Source organism: Mixophyes fleayi, chromosome 9, assembly GCF_038048845.1.
Source record: "Mixophyes fleayi isolate aMixFle1 chromosome 9, aMixFle1.hap1, whole genome shotgun sequence".
Classification (NCBI taxonomy): domain Eukaryota; kingdom Metazoa; phylum Chordata; class Amphibia; order Anura; family Limnodynastidae; genus Mixophyes; species Mixophyes fleayi.
The window spans coordinates 84,985,266-85,006,500 of NC_134410.1; the positions used below are offsets into that span (position 1 = coordinate 84,985,266).

At 42.1% G+C, this 21,235-nt stretch overlaps 1 protein-coding gene across 1 annotated transcript in view; it reads right to left on the reverse strand.

Annotated features, from left to right (window-relative positions):
• FRMPD3 (FERM and PDZ domain containing 3) overlaps positions 1-21,235 on the reverse strand; it is a 735,664-nt gene that overhangs the window by 488,322 nt on the left and 226,107 nt on the right. Inside the window, exons 4-5 of the mRNA XM_075184613.1 lie at positions 14,392-14,494; positions 9,452-9,497 (exon numbers count right to left, since the gene is read on the reverse strand). Of these exons, the coding sequence (XP_075040714.1) occupies positions 9,452-9,497; positions 14,392-14,494 (149 nt within the window). The remainder of the gene's footprint in view (positions 1-9,451; positions 9,498-14,391; positions 14,495-21,235) is intronic.

Below are 21,235 nucleotides of genomic sequence, written 5' to 3' on the forward strand. Positions count from 1 at the left end.
TAGCTTTCATCAGCATATGGATTTTATAAATTTAGGGATCATAACCTCTTAGTTTATTTTGTTATTTTATAGATGAGCCACTATGTCTTCTCCCAAACATTGTGTAGTGATGATATTATTTAAAGATGAATAAACTAGTGACTATATGATAATACAAATAATAAAAAAGGAAGTGAATGTGATATAACACTAATAAAATGTGCATCCAGTAAAAAATTACTGCTTCTCTCTGTTTCTGTAAAAATAGTAGGCTAGTTTCTATATCTATATCCAAAAAGATTGGTATAACTTCTGCTGCTTGATTCAGTGTGTTTGTCTTTAACTTTGTTTACCTTGATATTGGATCTCTGCTGCCCTTGAATTCTTTGCCTGCTTATTGATCTCATGTACCACTTCTGCTCTCTGACACAGCTTGCCACTTGACCATCCTCTTTTGTGTTCTGATTGTTTTGTTTTATCTACTGATTCTACATAGGCGCAAGTTTCCTCAACTCTTCCTCACTCACAGCTGTTAACAACTATACACTACTGGGATCAAGACTAGGGGGTGTATTTACTAAACTGGGGGTTTGAAAAAGTGGAGATGTTGCCTATAGCAACCAATCAGATTCTAGCTGTCATTTTGTAATATGCACTAAATAAATTAAAGCTAGGATCTGATTGGTTGCTATAGGCAACATCTCCACTTTTCCAAACCTGCAGTGTAGTAAATATAGCCCTAGGAGTCATCTGAGTACCAGTTACCAGTGTGGTTTCGGGAAAGGTGACTGCTATTGGTGAAAATCATCCCAAGCCATAAGTTCTTTACAGGGGTTATCATTCGCTGATTGTGGGGTTCATAACAGTAAAACCAGCCAAAAACGTATAGACTTTGCACTATGGTTCCTGCTCAAGCCTTGGCTAATCAGGTTTAATCCATGGCCCAATTGATGAGCAACTTAAACCAGCGGGGAAGAATCAGCAGGGCCTCTCTGGTTGTCGCTGCCGCTAACAGGGAGCCTGCCATGGGACTATCAGATAAGTTCTCCAGTGACAGAGCCTCATTCTTCAGTTTCAAGCAAAGCTGTCTACTTCACCTCCATATGAGACCTATTTCATTTGGCATGGAGGTATAATGTGTGTGCTTTGTAATATCGATCCTGCAAGGAGATCCTCAAACCTGGGACTCTGGTCTAAGCCCTGATACTGCGGCTATACAAACTGGGGACAAATTATTTTCAGCTCTGGAGCTCTTATATGATGGCCTCGGAAATCATCAGCATATGTTAGCCTGCGCAATCTGAAGTTAAGATGGAACGCTGCAGAATAATATTGCACAGAATTCCTGAGGTGGGATACTGACACTCAACAGAACGACCCTGCTCTAAGGATTCAGTTCCCGATCAGACTCAATGAAAGGCTGAGATATGTCTTAGTCCAGTATCCCATCCCAAGCACCCTGGACACCTCTATGAGACTCACCATTCAGGTAGATCAGTGAATACAAAAATAAGCCCAGGAGCACAAACAGTCCAGCCCTAGTAACCACAGGGATTACTCTCCTCAATGGAGGCCTTCACTTCCAATGATGAATCGAAACACATGCAAATAGACCAGTTTAAACTGACTTAAGTGGAGAAAACCTGAGGATGCCTGCATGGCCTTTTTTTGTACTGTGGTTTTAAGGCTCATTTCTCAACCACTTGTCTATAGAGGTTGGAAAAATGCTCGGACCTAGCAAATGGTAAGGAGGCATCTCTTGGTCTCTCCAGGATCATATCCAACTCATTACATATAGCCATTAAAATTAAATCCGATAATAAATTACACAGCCCTAATTGACAGGGAGGCAGTGGGTAATTTCATGGATAAATCATTTATGCCATTCCTGTAGAGACCCTAGATACTTCCGTCTCAGTCACAACCTTAGATGGTAAACCACTGTCAGGGGATCCATTCATTTTAAAACTGTCCCTCTAGAAAGCCAAAGCCCTGCTTTGTAATAAGTAATTTCTTTTTTAGTGGTTCAATCTCGAGGACATCCGGTTATCTGGTGATACCCATGGCTCACCAAAACTCCTACATAGACTGGACCCATGGTCAGATTACTTCCTGGAATGAATCTTGTAGTCAGTCTTGACTCTTTTTGTCCATACATTTAGATAGTTCATTGGAAGCAAAACTACCAGCTTTTTTCAGGAAACAATCCACAGAGCCTTTCCCCACATCGCGCCTACTACTGTGCTATTGAGCTAATTTCTGGTTCCAAGTTACCTAATAGATCTTTATTTTCACTCTCTCCTCCTGAACTTAATGCTGTGGAGGTGCATATTTCTGAAAAACTCCAAAAGTGATTCAAAAGATCCTTTAAATCTCCAGTTGGGGCTGGTCTGTTATTTGTTCCAAAAAATATAGAAGACTCTAACCACATAACTGACTAAATAGCTCAGGGATTTTAGAAAATGGGTATTGGGTTTTCACAGTTATCTGATTAAGGACTTAACTTAAGAACTTAATCTATTTAATCAGCTAAAGCAAACAGTTATATACTCTAAAATTGACCTTAGAGGGGCGTACAATTTAGTATGGATAAGTGAGGGGGACGAGTGGAAAATGGCATTTAACACGTTTATGGGGCATTCTGAAAAATTATGTAATGCCTTTTGGACTCAGTAATGCCCCTGCAGTTTTACAGAACCTTATTAATAAACTCTTGATGGACTCTTGAATAAGTTTTTTGTCATTTATCTGAAAGACATTTGCTCTAGCTCCATGCATCATTCCCATGGGTGTCAGATACTCCAGGAGCATCAAGAGAACCACCTCTACCTAGCCCTACACTGGCTCCCATTCCCCTTCAGAATCCTCTTTAAGCTCCTCACACTCACCTACAAGGCCCTCGCCAACTCCACTGCGCCCTACATCTCCACCCTCCTCTCTATTCATGCTCCATCCCGCCCTCTCCGTTCTGCCTCTGACCGTCGCCTCTGTTCCCCCCTTATAACCTCCTCCCACGCGCGTATCCAAAACTTCGCCCGCACTGCCCCCCTCCACTGGAACAAGCTCCCTCCCTCCATCAGAACTTCCCCTAATCTGTCCAGCTTCAAACGGGCCCTAAAAACCCACCTTTTTCTTAAAGCCTTTCTGTCTCCCACTTAACTTCCTACCTTATCTTCTGCCTCTGTCCCCCTACTCTCCCTCTCTCCCCTGCGTCTCTCTGTCTGTCCACCCTTCCCCTTAGATTGTACGCTCCTCTGAGCAGGGCCATCTCTCCTCCTGTTTCCACCACTTCTAACTCTGCTCTCCAGCTACTTAGCCCTCCTCCTCGAGGGTCCTCCACTCCACGTCCACTCTCGCTCCCTCCTCCCCCCTGGGGGTCTCCCTGTCTTCCGCGCCCTCCTTCTTGGGCCCTGTCGTTTGCGCATCCTCCCTCCCCCTTCCCCGCCCTCTCTAGCTGTGCATTGAGAGTACTGAGTTGCTGTGTTTACTGTACTGTGCTGTCTCCCATTGTATTGTGATTTTGTTTGTCTCTGTACGGCGCTGCGGATGCCTTGTGGCGCCTTATAAATAAATATTAATAATAATAATAATAATAATAACCATCTGCTTGCCAAGATAGAGAAATGTAAGGTTTGAGGTTCCTGAGGTAACTTTTTTAGGCTATATTATCGCAGCTGGTGGGTTCTCCATGGATCAATCTAAATAGAAAGCTATGCGTAAATGAATAAAAACCACAAACCTAACAGCAATTCCTTTGCAAACTATTATCAAAAATGTATACAAGGATTCTCCTCAATTGTATCTCCATTAACAACTCTAAACAAGAGGGGGACAGAACTAAACAACTAGCCTTCGAAAGCTGTCAATGCTTTTATTAATTTAAAAGATGCAATCTGTACCGCTCTAGTACTCATCCTTTTAGATTTAAAAGAACCTATCTTTCTTGAAGTTGATGCATCAGGACTGGTGCAATTCTTTCTCAACAAATTTCAATAAATCACAAGATGCACCCCTGTGCCTTCTTTTCCTGAAAGTTTATGGTGGTAGAGAGTCAATACAACGTGAGGAATTGAGAGCTACTGGAAATTAAATGGGCTTTACAGGAGTGCCGTCACTAGTTGGAAGGAGCCAAGCATGTGGTCACCTTCCCTATATAGAATCCGCTAAGAGGTTCAACTCCAGGCAGGCCCGTTGGTCATAGTTTTTGTCCAGATTTTCATTTATTGTGGCATAGCGGCCTGGTACCAAAATATGCAGGCAGTTGTCCTGTCTTGAAGTTGTATGCCTTGTCAAACTGGTCCATTACCTCCGAATCCTATTGTACCTGCTGCCAGGATTATTGAAATCTTGTCTAGAGAGCTATCCACTCGCTTTCAACAAGCAAAAAATGGGCTCCACATCAGACTCCCCATTCCAAATCCTTTGTACCCATGGAACTAAGCTCTGAAGTTCTTCAAGAAGCCCACAACCACAGAAAATGATGCCACCCTGGAATTAGCAAAACACTTCAGTTGGTGTCCCAATCTCTTTGATGGCCAGAATTCTGCAAAGATGTTCAAAGCTTTGTCCAGCCATGTCCGGTTTGTGCACAAGTGAAGTCTCCATGAATGGCACCTCTGAGTCTCCTAGAACCACTACCTATCTCTAAAATTCCATGGACTTGTAGCACCATGGATTTCCTGATAGATTTCCAGAATGTTCCATATCTCATTGCTAAAATCCGAATTTCTGTCCAGAACTTTTTATAGAAAACCTATTCCTTAGCCTCCTCCTGTTAGTATTGACAGGCATACTGATTTCCAGCTAGAGAATATTCTAGATTGATGCCAGCTCAGAAAACAACTCCAATATCTTGTCCACTGGAAGGGTTATTGCACAGAAGAAAGGTCCTAGGCGTCTGTGAAGAGGGGGGGACGCGTTGTACGCGTGCTCACACTTGAAAAGTTTAACTTTGCAGTGCACACGCTGATATCGGCGTGTGCATGGATGCCTCTACTGCGCATGCGCAGTCACAACAAGGAACCCCACTTTGCGTGCCGACTCAAGTCGGCACGCACGCAGTGGGGGGAGATGCCAGGGGTGATGACATCATCATCCCTCGCCCACACCCAGAGTCCGCGTGTATGTGGTGAATCACCACACACACATTGCCGCTGGGTAGGCTGGGAGTTTCCGGGTCTAGACTATAAAATCCAGACTCAGGACTCCCCCTCTCTCTCTCCATCTTTGCCTGCCTGCCCCTGGATAGCGAGCACTACACTACACTACACTACACTACACTACAGAAAACATACACTACACTAAAGAGTTAATAGGGACACACTATACTGCAGAAAAGATATATATTACACTGTATGAAAGGCAATATAATATTCTATAGGGATGCACTGCACCACAGAAAATATATATTACATTACACTACAGAACATATATATTATGCTACACTACGCTACAGCAAAGGATACTATACTTCAGAAAACCTATACTACGCTACAGAAAAGGATTCTATACTACAGGAATGTTCCCTACATTGCAGATAAAGAATTAGATCCAGGATACAAGGATTTGATAAGTGTCATTGATACTAATATATATATATATATATATATATATATATATATATACATATACACCTATAGTAATAGTCTGGCTGGGCCGACTGCAAATGTAGACTTAACCTCATGTGTCAAACTCCCATTGTCCAATAGATTGTAAGCTTGCGAGCAGGGCCTTCTCATCTCTTTGTCTGTTTTACCCAGTTTGTGTATTAGTTTACTATGTTTGTCCCCAATTGTAAAGCACTACGGATTTTGTTGGTGCTATATAAATAAATGATGATGATGATTATACTACAAAAAAGAACATGGACCCCTATAATAGAATATCTGAAATAATGAAGCTATCGATTCCAGATCTGGAACCTCAGAAGGTTTTAGTCGATTTTGAGAAGGCTTGTATAATTGCAGTTAGGATTGCCTTTCCACATGCTGAGGTCAATGGGTTTTATTTTCATCTGTGTCAGAGTCTCATTAGGAAAATCAATAATGTTGTCTTGAAGCCTGAATATGAAATTAATATGAACCTAAAAATTACACTGAAGTCTCTTACTGTATTAGCCTTTGTTCCAATCTATGATGTCAGAAGGCTTGTCGCTACATTTCCAGATGAAGACAGCTATAATGAGGTGCTCACTTACCACTTTTCTACATATACTGTGGGTGCAGCAGGTAGAGATCCTTAGTTTCCTATAACAACATGGAATCATCATGATGCAGCCCTGGAATGGTTGCCAAAAACTACAAATTGCTGTGAAGGATTTCACAGTGATCTTAATTCCTTATTCATCTGCAGTTATCCCAGCATGTGGTTTCTATATGATGGACTACAGAGTGACTTGGCTTGCCACAAATTAACATTGGCTAATGCACAGGCAGGTCGCCTAGAGGTGAAAAAGAGGAAATATGAGGCACTCAATGACATGGTTGCCACTTCTGTGCAGCAATATGAGCAGGTGAAAGATTAACTAAATTACTTAAGAATACTGACAAATTTGCAAATATTTTTTTTTAACTGATTAATTATTTATGACATTTATTTTTTAACGTTGGGGCTCTCTGTGGGGCTCCTCTCTCACTATGGGTTAAAAATGTATTATTAAATAATTGCTGTTTCTATATATTTTTTTTCGTTCTCAATTAAGTTTGTTGACAAAAAAACTGTTCAAGATTTCCTATATTTACCTTATAAACATTTACACTCAAGAGCACTAAAGCCCTTTTCATACACAGGCCACTTTTGTATAGCAATGAATTAATATACTTATATAATCATGTTAAATTACTATAGGTGGGTATTTTTCAGTGCGACCATTTTTCTTGTGGGCATTTTTCTGTGTGTTTTTTTTCCATGTGGGCATATATGTCAGTGGGGTTTTATCTATGAACAATTTTCCTGTGGGTTTTTTTCATGTGTGCTTTATTCATAGAACCCCAGCATGCAGGGAGTACCCGAAATCTGGCCAGGCTCTTTATTCCTGTCACCTCAATGTTACAGCAAAGTGTATATCAGTGGCTGCCACAATTTCCAGCCAAGCTGCTAAGTCCTATTCCCCACAGTGGAAAAGTGATCTGGGCAAAAGCTCCTATACACGTTAATTGCAACTCCTGGCCAAGCTGTTGTTTCGATCTTCTGATCTTGTGGATCAAGGCCGCTTAGCCAATGCTCTCTACCAAAGTGGTAGGGACATTCAACCCAGTCACCCTATTCCAGTAGGCACACCAGGTGTGACAGATACACGAGCAGCTCCTTATATAGTAGAATTTCATTCAGGCAACTGAGACACAGGATTTGAAGCAGGAACCACAATTGAGCTGATTGGAGACAGAACTCCAACATTAGACTCAGTTTAACCTCGAACATGACTTGGGTCGCCCACGCAAGCCTTTATAAACTGTGCAAATTTCCCAAATTTCCCAAAATGGAAAATCCACCTTGCAAGATTACCCCAAGGTCAGCTTGGGTGACATTGGCTCTGAAGTCCTTAGAGGATGGAGTTGGGAGAGAAGAGATATCATCCTCTCGCGGTTTCACTGCTGTTTTGGAGTTCAGGAGTCTTGTGCAGGGAGAACAATAGCTGCTCAAACCATTTGTTGATAAACTTAATCCTGGTTCAGTAAGAAAGCAACCCTCTTTTAACCCCTTCCATGATATTGTGATGTTAAAGGGGCTTTGGACGTTCCAAACGTCCTCTTCATCCTTTAGGTTGGAAACTTGGCTGGAAATAATTCTTCTGCCATGTTGGTCTAATGTAATTATGGAGATGAATAGGTGTAACCCACCTGGCATTCAACTAGGTGGGCATAATTAAGTCCATCCTGATGATGTTGTTCAATAGTAAACCACATCCAATATAAGAAGCGCATCCAATTCATATAGACCATAGGATGCCACCATATAATAATACTCATCAAATAATGATTTCTAATCAAACAAATTAAATATCTATTAAAAACATATTCATAAAATACATAAAAGGAAAACATTGTATCAATTAGGAAACAGGACTTGCACTTAGTGTCTTCAAAGCTCCTCCCCTTTAGCGCACATAGGGGGAAAATATTGACAGATATTTAAATCTGCAGTTAGTCTATATAGCAAATACTGACTGTTCAGAAATGAGTGTCACTTCAACATACTTATTATCAGTATGAGGAAATATTTCCGCTCTATTTTTATAATGCAGTCCACTTCACGACAAGCCTGTTAGGATTGAAGTATATGAATTCTGATGACACCAAAGCCGTGGAGAAACGTGTAAGACAAGCTGAATGTGGTGGTTTGTTTAGATTGATTTGTGGGTTGTGACACAACAACCCTAAAATGAAGCAGCAATCAGTTTTTAATATTATACCATCTTTGACATTGTGCTATTTATGTAAGGGCATTTTATATGGGTGCCTAGTTCACCAACAATGCTACTGCTCCGAATGATATAATTGCAGAACCATAACACTGACACAAGTTCTGCAAGTATCTGTGTTTGATCCAAATTCTAATAAATTACACACAGAAATTGTTGAATTTGTGATGGTATGCTGGTTCTTTATTTATCTAAATTGAGAGGAAGATTCAGGCGCATGGATGCAAAACAAAAATATTTTGTAGTGTGCATTGTAAATGAGGCCCAGCAAGGGCAAAACACAATTGGGTATGAGATTCACCTCAAACAGTAAAACTTGCTCTGTTTCAAAGTAGCACTTGTGTACTATATGCAATAGTGTACCTGCTAAAGTATATATACAATACTAGAGATCACTTGCAAAAACTAAGGCACATGGTGGGTCCAAAGCTGTTTTTAAATGTGCAGCAAACGTTTTGCGCTTTGTAAATGACCTTCACTCTTTTTCACAGGGTCATTGCTCTACAATATACTTTTTATATATAGATGATTTTTTGCTACACACTGTGCAATTGACTCAATATCGCAATGTGTCACAACTCCAAAGTAATAATAATGTATTCCATTTTTATAGACCATTTAGGGAAATTCAGTCATAAGATGACAGTTATTGGCAAGTTTGTACAGTCATCTTCTGACAGAGCTCAAGACCCCCAGAAAAGCAGATATTAGCCTGCCACTTGGTTTGAATGTCTAGATCTAATCCAAATTGGACAAATATGACCAACATGGAGAGTCATTAAGTGAACTGATGATCAGGTTGAGTCACGGAAACTGAGTTTGACCAGCTTAAGGAAATTGGTCTGAGAAGCTAGAGGAACATCCCATAGCTTACTAAATTAGCCTATTAGTGGGTTATGGGGAAAGTGGCTCATTATCGGACTGGCCATTTTCCAGATTTACAATCGAACAATCCGGCAAACCAGCATTATGCTGGAAGATGTGAGATAATAAGTGTTAAACTTCAGGCTTTTATAACACTGTATCACAAAATAAGAAATTCCTTTCACTTACCTGGTGAGGATGCAGTACCGTCAAAGTGATGGACTCCTTCGCATTCCTGCAGCAACATGTAAAAAATATTTATGTGCCACTTTCCAAAGTTATGAAACATAGTCAAGCTTACTTACACTGTACTCATGTAACAGGTAACATTTGCATGTATTAAAAGTAAGATGGACAAATACTCAGGAATTGATGAGCAAAATCTGTGAAGCACCTTTATTTGGAAAAGCAATTGTTTGGTTCATTCTAATTGAACTAAATGTTGTAACTTGATTTAAAAATCAACCACTCATTAATCATAAAGGGCCTCATTTAGAGTTGGAGGAACATCAATTATTGTGGCTTAAATATATCAAAATGCATCTGTATCTAGATCAGAGAGGATCTTTTTTTGTGGCCATCAGGAGAGTATAGTAAGAGTGTGTGAACCAAAGTGCAGCATGCCACCTGGGGATGCGACCTAATGAGACATGGATGTATCCCCATTTTCATGAAGCAAATATTTTGTGGGTACTTTAGGCCTGGTGTAAAGATACACAATAATGATGATGATGCCAGCAGCTAGTTGCTGGCGTATTCTGAAGATAATTCGTCATTCATTAATGTTGTGCCCATAAAATGTCAAATTGTAGCAGCTTATTCTGATCACGTAATTGTAATTTCTGTTTGGGCTACTACAGGAAAGAAAATACCCATTGTATTAATAGTGCGCTAAATGACCGATGTAGGGGCATTGTATTTCATTATATTGTATATCCAAAATGTCACTTTCGAATTTAATAATAATTCTGTCAGGACACTTTTCTTTCTTGCATTTATGATTGTGACTGGATCACTTATAAATAGCTTATTTGTGACTGGATCATGTAGAAATAATTTATTGTAGAAATGTATTTCAATCAAAGGTGCAGGCACCAATGTATAATTTGAAATGCACTTATCGTGTTACATTGGGATGTGTTTTGTATGCAAGTGTCATTCTTTGGGTTTGTAACATTGCTAGTGGAAGTCTGTTTGCTGATAGCAGGAAATGTTAAGTAAGTATTTATGTGAAGTGACAAACACCTGTTTAGCCTGTATACCCAGCAAGGGGCCACTGCCTGGCTGTCTGACATGACTGCATCTCTGATATCGCAAGTATCAAGTTTAAGAACATAACAGAGAAATATAAATATTGTTAGATTTGCATTGCATGTAAATCCATGTTTGGGTAAACAAATTGCACCCTGATTCTAAAATCAGCCTGTGAGGCTGTGTCCAAATCTATATAAAAGCACTGTCTTCTATTGAAAATTGTTCTTCTGATTCCATATGACCTGAGCACTGATACCTTCAATTAGTGTGACTGCAAACAAACATCCCTTGCTTCAAAGACCTGCTTGAGAACATTTGTCATGCTGAAAATTCTTTGACCTACAGATTAGACCCAAAATCTAATCCGCTGTTTCTGAGGTTTGGACCCAGCATACAGTAACACCGCACTGCCCGCTACCCAGTAGCTCTGGCCAGCGTGATAGGCCAGGGGAAATCCAGCCACAGCAACCCTGATCTATAGGAAGAAGTCAGGAGTACCAACCCAGGTACACCACCCACGGGGTACACTCACAGTGACAGTTACCCAGAAGAAACCCGGTACTGGATGCCGGTAAGAAGTCCAGTGTTGGCAGCATTTGTAAGCCCGTCTTACTGTGGCAAGAGGCCGCATTTGGGATAACAAAAGGGGACGATGGCAAAGTAAGCCCAGCCAGTTCCCAGCAACAACAGACAGGGTGGCATAAGCGGTCCATCCTGTCACAATGACACTTAAGTACATTATATTGTGTATGATAAGGGTAATATGAGTTTTGTATTTACTACTACTATTGTCAAGCCACAGCTCTACACTGTTAACTTTGTATGATTGATTCAGAAATAATGTTGTGATTTAAATATATATTGATTAGAGATGTTCCCGTGTTTTGGTTTTGGTTTTGAATCTGTAGTAACTTCACATTTTGGTTTTGGTTTTGGCAAAACTTCCCTTGTGTGTTTTGGTTTTCTATCTGTACTTTTTAGAAAAATTGATAAAATATGCTAAAATTGCATAATGTTGCTCTTTTTTTGTTCCTACATTATTATTAACCTCAATAACACTAATTTCCAGTCAATTTTGACCACCTCACAGGTCACAAAATTACTTTCATACACTTTCAAACAAAGACTGCAGCAAGCTGGCTGGAAGCTAAGCGACAGAGCAACGACACAAACACATGGCAGATCATAGCACATATAGGAAACTTTTCCACACAGCAGTGGCAGAAAAGAAAAGTGGTGCAAGATAGAATTGTCCTTGGGAAATACCACCCACACATATGTTAAAAAGGTTTAACAAACTCACACAGAAACAGGAGGTGTAGCAGGTACAGTTTAACAAACCAAGCACATCAGCAACAGGGAGTGCCACTTTTGTGGCTGAAGTGCTTGGTTTGTTTGGGGCCCTTCAAAACAAGTTAACAATGGGCTTAAGACACCTAAGCTAACAGTGCTGTCAATGAACTGTAAGACTGCAGCAAGAGACTAGTTAAAGCAATGGCAGAAACACACAGCAGTTTATATCACATCTCGGAAACATTGCCAGTGCCACACAGCAGTGTCAGGAAAGAAAAGTGGTGCAAGATGGAATTGTCCTTGGGTCCTCCCACCCACCCTTATGTTGGATCTTCAAAAGGACATGCACAGTTTAACAAACTTCAATGACAAGGAGTACCACTTTTGTGGCTGAAGTACTTGGATTATTTCGGCTCACCACAAAACAAGCTAAAATGGGCTTAAGGCAGCTAAGCTAACAGTGCTGTCATTGAACTCTACAGTGGCAAGATGTTGGTGTCATCATCTTCCATCTCATCCTCACCCTCATCAGTGTGTACATCATCCTCACATAATATTAATTCATCCCCGCTTGAATCCACCATTACAGAAGTCTCTGTATTTGCTGGTAAAGGTCTTCCTTGTGGAATTTGTAGTTCATTTTGATGAGCATCGTCTTTTCCTCATTTTTAAGAAGAAGCCTTCTACGACGATCGCTGACAAGGTTCCCGGCTGTACTGTAAACTCTTTCCAAGTACACACTAGAGGGTGGGCAGCTTAGGTATTTGAAAGTGAGTTTGTACATGGGTCTCCATGGGTCTCCAAATTGCCTTTTTTCCTCCCAATATGTTAAAGGGATTGTCTGACGTGTCTATTTCTATGCTGTTGTTAAAATAATCCTCCACCATTTTTTGGATGTTGATAGTAGGATAAGGTGGAGTTACGGCAGAGGTGCCACGATTATTGGGCAATTCTTTTAGACCAGACCAGATGTCAAAATGTTGTGGTGACTCATCTGCATCATCCATGGGTCTCTTGGAAAAGTTTAGTTTTTTTCCTAGCAGCAGTAGCCTGAGAAACTGATGGAGGAGACACTGTTGTGTCACGTACCACTTAAGCTGTGAACTTGCTTACCAGGAGCTCATTGCATCTCTTATCTGGGACAGTTGGAAATAAAGAGAAGACATAGCTCTTAAACCTAGGATCAGTATAGTGGCCAAAATGTAGTGATCCGATTTCAAGATGTTGATAACTCTTGGATTCTGGCAAAGCGAATATACTACTTGATCTACAAGTTTAGCGGAATTGCATCGTTTCATGTCCTCCTTCAATTTCTCTAGCTGTTTTTCCAAAAGTCTAATTAGGGGAATCACTTGACTAAAAAAAACAGTGTTTGAACTCACTTCACAGGTGAGTGGATTCAGCACCTTGCACAACACAGAAACTATTCTCCACTGCTCTGGACTGAAGTACATTTCCCCTGAAATTATTTTCTACTTGCAGATGCCGAAAATAACCCAAAATATTTTGCGACACAGACAGCATCACCTGCATCCTGCATGTCACTGTCATTTTTTTAAAAAGATTCTGTACCACCAAGTTGAGTGTATTATCAAAACAGGGAATGTGATGGAATTCTCCCCGCTGTAATGCTCTAACAATATTGGTGGCGTAATTAGAAATCACATGTTTTCAGGAGAGTCCAAGCGGGATAAGCTTGTTGCTCCTGGTCTTCTGTGGACTGATGTGAATCCATATCAATTGCATAGTGACTGGAGACTGGAGAGTGACAAAAAAAGACTGCTACTCCTGTTTCTGTGTGACCAATGGCACAGAGCAATGTCACTGGAGACTTATAAGAAGACTACCACTGCTCCTGTTTTTGTATGAGCAATGGCACACAGTAATGTCATTGGAGACCTATAAGAACACTACCACTCCTCCTGTTTCTCTATGAGCAATGGCACACAGCAATGTCACTGGAGACTGATAAGACAAACACTGCCAATCCCTCCTGTTTCAGTATGAGCTATGGTACAGTACAATGTCACTGAAGATTGTGTCTGTCTGTGAAATGGCGTCAGATCTCCTTGGAAGGCGGTACTAATTGAATCCAAAACTCGCGAGATCCGATGATGCAACTATGATGTTTTGCCTCATTTTCAGTTCCAAGGGTGCGCGAAAGTACCGAGTCGGCTCGGCTTGGTACTCACATCTGTGATGTTCTGGTAGGCTCGGTTTTCGAAAACCGAGCCCGAGCATCTCTAATATTGAGATACTGTACGTGCGACTCAAAAGAAGTAAATAAGCATTTGTTTGGTTTCCAACTCTAAACATGGACTAAAGGGACCACTCATACTCTGACTTGCAGTTAATTGTTTCGTCACATTAGAAGATATAAACTGTAAACTAAAAACAGATATGAATTCCAAGGTAGTATTTGTCATATAGCTAACAAATGGTTGTGGGTATCTTCGGATATGGTAGAGCATGTTTTCCCTCTAATGTCATAAAGACCAAATTACACAACTCCAAATTACTTAAATAATCTATTTATTCATTGTGTCATCCTAAAGTATTTGTCAATGTGTATTTTTTCTTACCTGACCAGCTCAATGAATCTCTCCCTTGAAGCTTCACTCACATCCTCATCATCAATGGCTAAGATCTGATCTCCTGAAAGAAGCTTGTTCTCTGATGGACCCCCTGAAATTAGTAAAAGCTAAAATTCATACAATAAAGTGATGCTAGCAGAATGTGCACACATCATGGTCTATACATTTAAACCAAAGACCATTCAACCTAATAAGAGAACCTAAGCTTGGAACTTTAAATAATTAAAAAAAATGCTGAAATGAAATTTCCTGGGGTTCCAGCATGTATGTAAAACATTATAAAAATTAGCACTCAGTAATTTTGATAGTGATCTTAAAGAAATCATTAAATGAAAAAAAACAAAACAGTATCACACAATTGGAGACAGCCATCTTAACATAATAATGATAATACCTATTGTTATTATTAATAATTGTCAGGAACCCCTCCAGTCGGCACTACACAACCCGGAGTCTACTCTGCCAATCAGGTGTTCACTAGAGCCCCTGATGGTGTGGACAGGCTGGGCTGCAGACTGACAGAGGGTCGTGAAGTGTGTACCGGCTGGGGAGAACCCAGGCAAGCGGAGTGTGGTCCACGCACAGGTCAAGGGCCGGCAGCAGGTAGCAAGTCCAGTTAACAGGCTGGGGTCAAGGGTCACAGGCAAACAGGAGAAACGGTAAACAGGCCAAAGGTCAGGGTCACAGGATACACAAGCGAAGTCCAAATCCAAAGCCAAGGGTCATACACGAGAGGTCAGCAGGATACAATACACAGGAACAGAAACAGGAACAAGCAGGTCAGCAGACTGTGGGACAGAAACTATAACCGGCAATGAGGTAGCAGCCCCCGGAAGTGACGTCCCGGTCGTCATAGCGATGGCCGGGACGGAGGTAAGGGAGTTGCTGCGGCTGGGCACCGCCGCGGCTCGTAACAGTACCCCCCCTTGAGGAGGGGTCAAGGCACCCCGACATCCAGGTTTTCTAGGGAATTTTTTGAAGAACTCCTTAAGTTTTTTGGGGGTATGGAGTTGTCTCCGTGGAACCCAAGACCGCTCTTCTAATCCGCGGTTCCTCCATTGCACCAAGAGGTGCACCTGCCCTTGCACTTTTTTAGAATCCAGGATTTTCTGAACAATGTATCTCTGTGGCTTGCTTGAAGACTGGGCTTGAGCTGGATAAAGTACTGGCTTCAATAGAGAACAGTGAAATGTGTTGGGAATTCTCAACGAGCCCGGAATTTTTAACCTAAATGCGACAGGGTTCACCTGCTTGATGATGGGAAACGGCCCGATGAACTTAGTACCCAACTTCTTGCAAGGCTGTCTGAGCCTGTTATTTTTTGTAGACAGTCACACTTTCTGGCCAACCTTAAGGGAGCAGGTGGTACGGTGACGATCCGAATTTTTTTTTGCAGAAAATGAAACTTGTCTCAAAGATGACTGTACCTTCGTCCAGATAATTCTGAGGTCCCTGGCAGTGGAGCGGATCTCCTGGATACCAGCAGACTTGAGTGAGTATAAGGAGTTGGATCTGGGGTGAAAACCATAATTGCAGAAAAACGGAGAGGTTTTGGTGGATGAGTGGCATGAATTATTACAAGCAAATTCCGCCCAGGGTAACAAGGAGGACCAGTTATCATGGAATTCCGATGTGTAGCATCTTAAAAATTGCTCTAAGGTCTGGTTAACCCTTTCAGTTTGCCCATTTGACTGAGGGTGGTATGCGGATGACAAACTGATTTTAATTCCGAGCAAGGTACAGAAGGATTTCCAGAATTGTGCAATGAATTGTGATCTACGATGAGAAACGATATCAGAAGGAAGTCCATGGAGACGGAAAATATGTTGTATGAAGAGAATGGCTAGATCTCGAATAGTAGGAAGCCGGGTTAGTGGAATGAAATGTGACATTTTGCTGAAGTGGTCTACCACGACCCAAATGGTATTGTGTCCCGCAGAAGGTGGTAAATCAACGATAAAGTCCATGGACAAATGTGTCCAAGGTTTTGCAGGAGTGGCCAACGGAACCAACTGACCTAGCGGGCGAGTCCTGGGAACTTTGTTTCTGGCACAAACTTCACATGACAGGACGTGACTCTTGAAGTCAGCAGACAAAGATGGCCACCATACAGTACGGGAAAGGATTTCTAATGTCTTAAAGACTCCCGGATGTCCAGCAGTCTGACTATTGTGTGCTTCAGCAAGAACTGCCATCCTCAGATGAACTGGGACAAACAAGCATCCTACTGGAGTATTATCAGGAGCTAATCTCTGAAACCTTTGTAAAGTACAGCTCAGGTCTTGGGTTAACCCAGCATGGATCATAGACAAGGGAATATTAGGTTCTGGACTAGTAACCGGAGCATGGTGTGCCAGAAAGCTTCTGGACAGGGCGTCTGCCCGGACATTCTTAGAACCTGGACGATATGTAATTACAAAGTTAAAACGGGTGAAGAACAGCGACCAACGAGTCTGCCGAGGGTTCAGTCGTTTGGCCGACTGTATATACTGCAGATTTTTATGATCCGTTATAACAGAGACCTGGTGTGTAGCGCCTTCCAAACAATGTCGCCATTCCTCAAAGGCCCATTTGATTGCCAACAGCTTTCGGTTTCCCACATCACAGTTGGTCTCAGGTAAAGAAAACTGGCGAGAGAAATAGGCACATGGATGTAAGCGGTGAGTCTGGGAATCTTTTTGAGACAAGATGGCACCCGCACAGACATCAGAGGCATCAACCTCAAGAATAAACGGTACCTTAGGATCCGGGTGTCTGAGGACCTGAGCAAACACAAAGGCTTTCTTCAGGGTTTCAAAAGCAGTTATTGCCTGAGATGTCCAGTTAGCTGGGTCGCTTCCCTTGCAAATCAAGGTGACAATAGGAGCCACAATATCCGCAAAGCCGCCAATAAATCTCCTGTAATAGTTGGCGAATCCCAGGAATCTCTGGACCGCCTTGAGGTTATTTGGTTGTACCCAGTCTAAGATTGCTTGGACCTTGGTTGGGTCCATGGAAAATCCTTCCGAGGAGATTATATAACCAAGAAAGGATACCTTCTGAACCTCAAACTCACATTTTTCGAGTTTAGCATAGAGATGATGTTTTCGCAACTTTTGTAAAACTTGTCTGACATGACCCTGGTGTACTGACAACGAGTCTGAATATATGAGGATGTCGTCCAAGTAAACCACATTGAAATGTCCCAGAAACTCACGTAGCACTTAATTAATTAGATCCTGAAATACTGCAGGGGCGTTACTAAGACCAAACGGCATGACCAAATATTCATAGTGGCCAGAGAGCGTATTGAATGCCGTCTTCCACTCATCACCTGCTCTTATACGTATGAGGTTATATGCACCCCGAAGATCAATTTTGGTGAAGACGGTTGCACCTCTTAGTTGATCGAACAATACAGAGATGAGAGGAAGTGGATAGGTGTTTTTGACTGTGATGAGGTTCAATCCTCTGTAGTCAATACAGGGTCTTAGTCCTCCGTCTTTTTTAGACACAAAAAAACAACCAGCTCCTACTGGAGATTTGGATGGCCTGATGAAGCCCTTTTCCAAATTCTCCTCAATATAATCCTGCATGGACTTGGTCTCGGGAGCCGAGAGGGAATACAGGCATCCCTTGGGTAACTTGGAACCAGGTATGAGCTCGATGGCGCAGTCGATGTCACGGTGAGGTGGTAGAGTATCCGCAGATCTCTTGGAAAACACGTCCCAGAAGTCGTGGTATTGTGAGAGAAGTTGCTCCAGAATAGACTGGATCACCCGCAGCGGCAATGACAAGCAGGACTGTTCACAGTAAGAACTCCACTGGACAATTTCTCCTTTTACCCAGTCCATTACAGGGTTATGCCGGGAAAGCCATGGGTGGCCCAGGATCAAGGGAACGGATGAGCAATCAATAAGGAGGAAGGTTATTGACTCTGAATGGAGAGCTCCGATATTCAACTGAAGTGGCGGGGTCTCCCAGGAAATCTTGCCACCAGGTAACGGACTTCCATCTAAGCCACAGACAGTAATAGCAGACTTGAGTCTTACCATCGGAATTTCAGCATCGCGGGCAAACCCGATGTCAAGGAAGTTGCCCGCAGCTCCATTATCAATGAAGGCTGCCAGGTTCATGGAACGAGTACTGAACGTGAGCTGTGCAGGGATCAATACAGCATTTTTCGGGGAGACAATCTGCAGACCTAGGTGAACTTTCCCCTCGTTCCCTAGGCATGCTCTTTTCCCGGCTTATTTGGGTAGGAACGGGAGAAATGGCCTCTTGTGCAACAATAAAGACATAGGCCTTGTGATCGTCTCCTGTCTCTTTCCTCAGGGGAAAGACGATATGCTCCTAATTGCATCGGTTCCTCACCATCCGTGGAAACAGGAACGAAGGCGGATGGAGGTGATGATGTCTCCTATTCGGTTTTCCGCTCTTTAAACCTCCTGTCGATTTTAATGGAGACGTGCATCAGATCCTCCAGAGAGGTAGGAGATGGGTATTGCACCAAAGAGTCTTTGATCTGTTCCGATAGGCTGAGACGGAACTGACTATGTAAGGCGGGGTCATTCCATCCACTATCAGGTGACCATCTACGGAATTCAGCGCAGTATTCTTCTGCCGACCGCCGGCCTTGTTTCAAGGCCCGTAGATGAGCTTCCGCGGAGGCCACTTGATCCGGGTCATCATATAGTAGACCCAATGCCTCAAAGAAAGCTTCTACGGACTGCATGGCAGGGCTGGTCTGTGGCAAAGAAAAGGCCCAGGACTGGGGGTCACCTTGTAGGAGGGAAATGATAATCCTGACTCTTTGTTGCTCTGACCCGGAGGAGCGGGGTCTCAACCGGAAATAGAGCTTGCAGCTCTCCCTGAAATTCCGAAACAGGGATCTATTTCTAGAGAAGCGATCCGGCAAATTCATCTTAGGTTCACAGGTGGAATTAGGAGTGGGTTGTGAAGTTTTTGCGGCTTCTTCTTGAACAGACAAACGCTCAGCCAATCCCTAGATCATCTGATACAAGGACTCAACATGGCCCGCTAGGGCTTGTGCCGGAGACGGTGTGGATCTACTTGCATCCATTCCAACCTCGTTTCCATGTGTGGGCCGGTTATAATGTCAGGAACCCCTCCAGCCAGCACAACACAACCTGGAGTCTACTCTGCCAATCAGGTGTTCACTGGAGCCCCTGATGGTGGGGACAGGCTGGGCTGCAGACTGACAGAGGGTCGTGAAGTGTGTACCGGCTGGGGAGAACCCAGGCAAGCGGAGTGTGGTCCACGCACAGGTCAAGGGCCGGCAGCAGGTAGCAAGTCCAGTTAACAGGCTGGGGTCAAGGGTCACAGGCAAACAGGAGAAACGGTAAACAGGCCAAAGGTCAGGGTCACAGGATACACAAGCGAAGTCCAAATCCAAAGCCAAGGGTCATACACGAGAGGTCAGCAGGATACAATACACAGGAACAGAAACAGGAACAAGCAGGTCAGCAGACTGTGGGACAGAAGCTATAACCGGCAATGAGGTAGCAGACCTCATTGCCTTAAATACTAGCCCCAACAAATCAGAGCCTAGCTCTGCAAGAATACAGCCCATTGTATTAATTAGCCCACAGGCTATCTAGATGCGCACGCGCCCAGCAGTTCCCCTTGCTGGGACGCGGCGCTCTCACAATCAGCGTCCCGACCGTTGCCTAGGCAACGGCCGGGCCGAGCCCCCGGAAGTGACGTCCCGGTCGTCATAGCGACGGCTGGGCACCGCCGCGGCTCGTAACAATAATAATAATAATAATAATAATAATAATAATAATAATAATAATATTTTATTTATAAAACACCAACATATCCTGCAGTGAATACAGTGCCAGTGTGTATGGGGAGATCAATATTCAATACTATATATGATTACAATAAATACATAATAAAAGCATAAATTCAATCTACTAGCACAAGAGCATCTAATCTAATAAAATAGCATTTTGTAAACATAGAATCATAGAAACCCACACCAGAAAATATAATTAAAGTTGCAATACTCTTAAAAATAATGCTACAGACAGTAGCTGAAGATGGCAATTATTATGTATATGCTAATTGCTGTGATAACGAGGTGGTTGAAGAACCATAGTAGTCGCAATATAGAAACCAGTCTAAATATAGTCCCAGTATAAACAAATTGATCATAGTCCAACTAGAAATAAATACTATTAATAACGTGCTATTCCCAGTGTAATTTTTTAAAAAAACAGTTCTTAAGTTGTGAAGCTGGAAGATAAGCGCACATGCATGCAGATAGTGGTTATATTTCCACTGCCTTCAGGAAAAGGGCCTGTTAATGATCCAATTGATTTCTATAGGGTTATTATTGGGCATCACTATCATTTTGGAGCCTCAGGCAATTAAATATTTGGTCAATTGTCTGATATTGTTGCCGATCTTGCAGAATGTGTTGCCAGCAAATGCTATCAATCACTACCACATCACTATCTACACAATTCTTCGAAAATGTGCTACAACTTTTTTCATTTAGGTGATCTGACAACAGTTGTATGGTTCTAGTATTTTGTTTTTGAAACTTTTTACTAAGGATTACACTGTGAAAAAAAAACTTTGCAAGGTTTGCGTATGTGTTTAAACTCGTGTTTGATGAAGTGTATTAAATTGTGCATCCATCTATGCATATGGATGTGAATTATTGTCAGTGTTGAAAAACATATATGCTGAATTGTAAGTGAAAGCATCAATCCGTCATAGAATGTTTTTTACCAAAAATAAATTAAGTACCATTTAAACATGCATTGCTACTAATTTTCTTAGTTATCCTCCTACAAAATTATTATATCCCCTTCAAAATGTC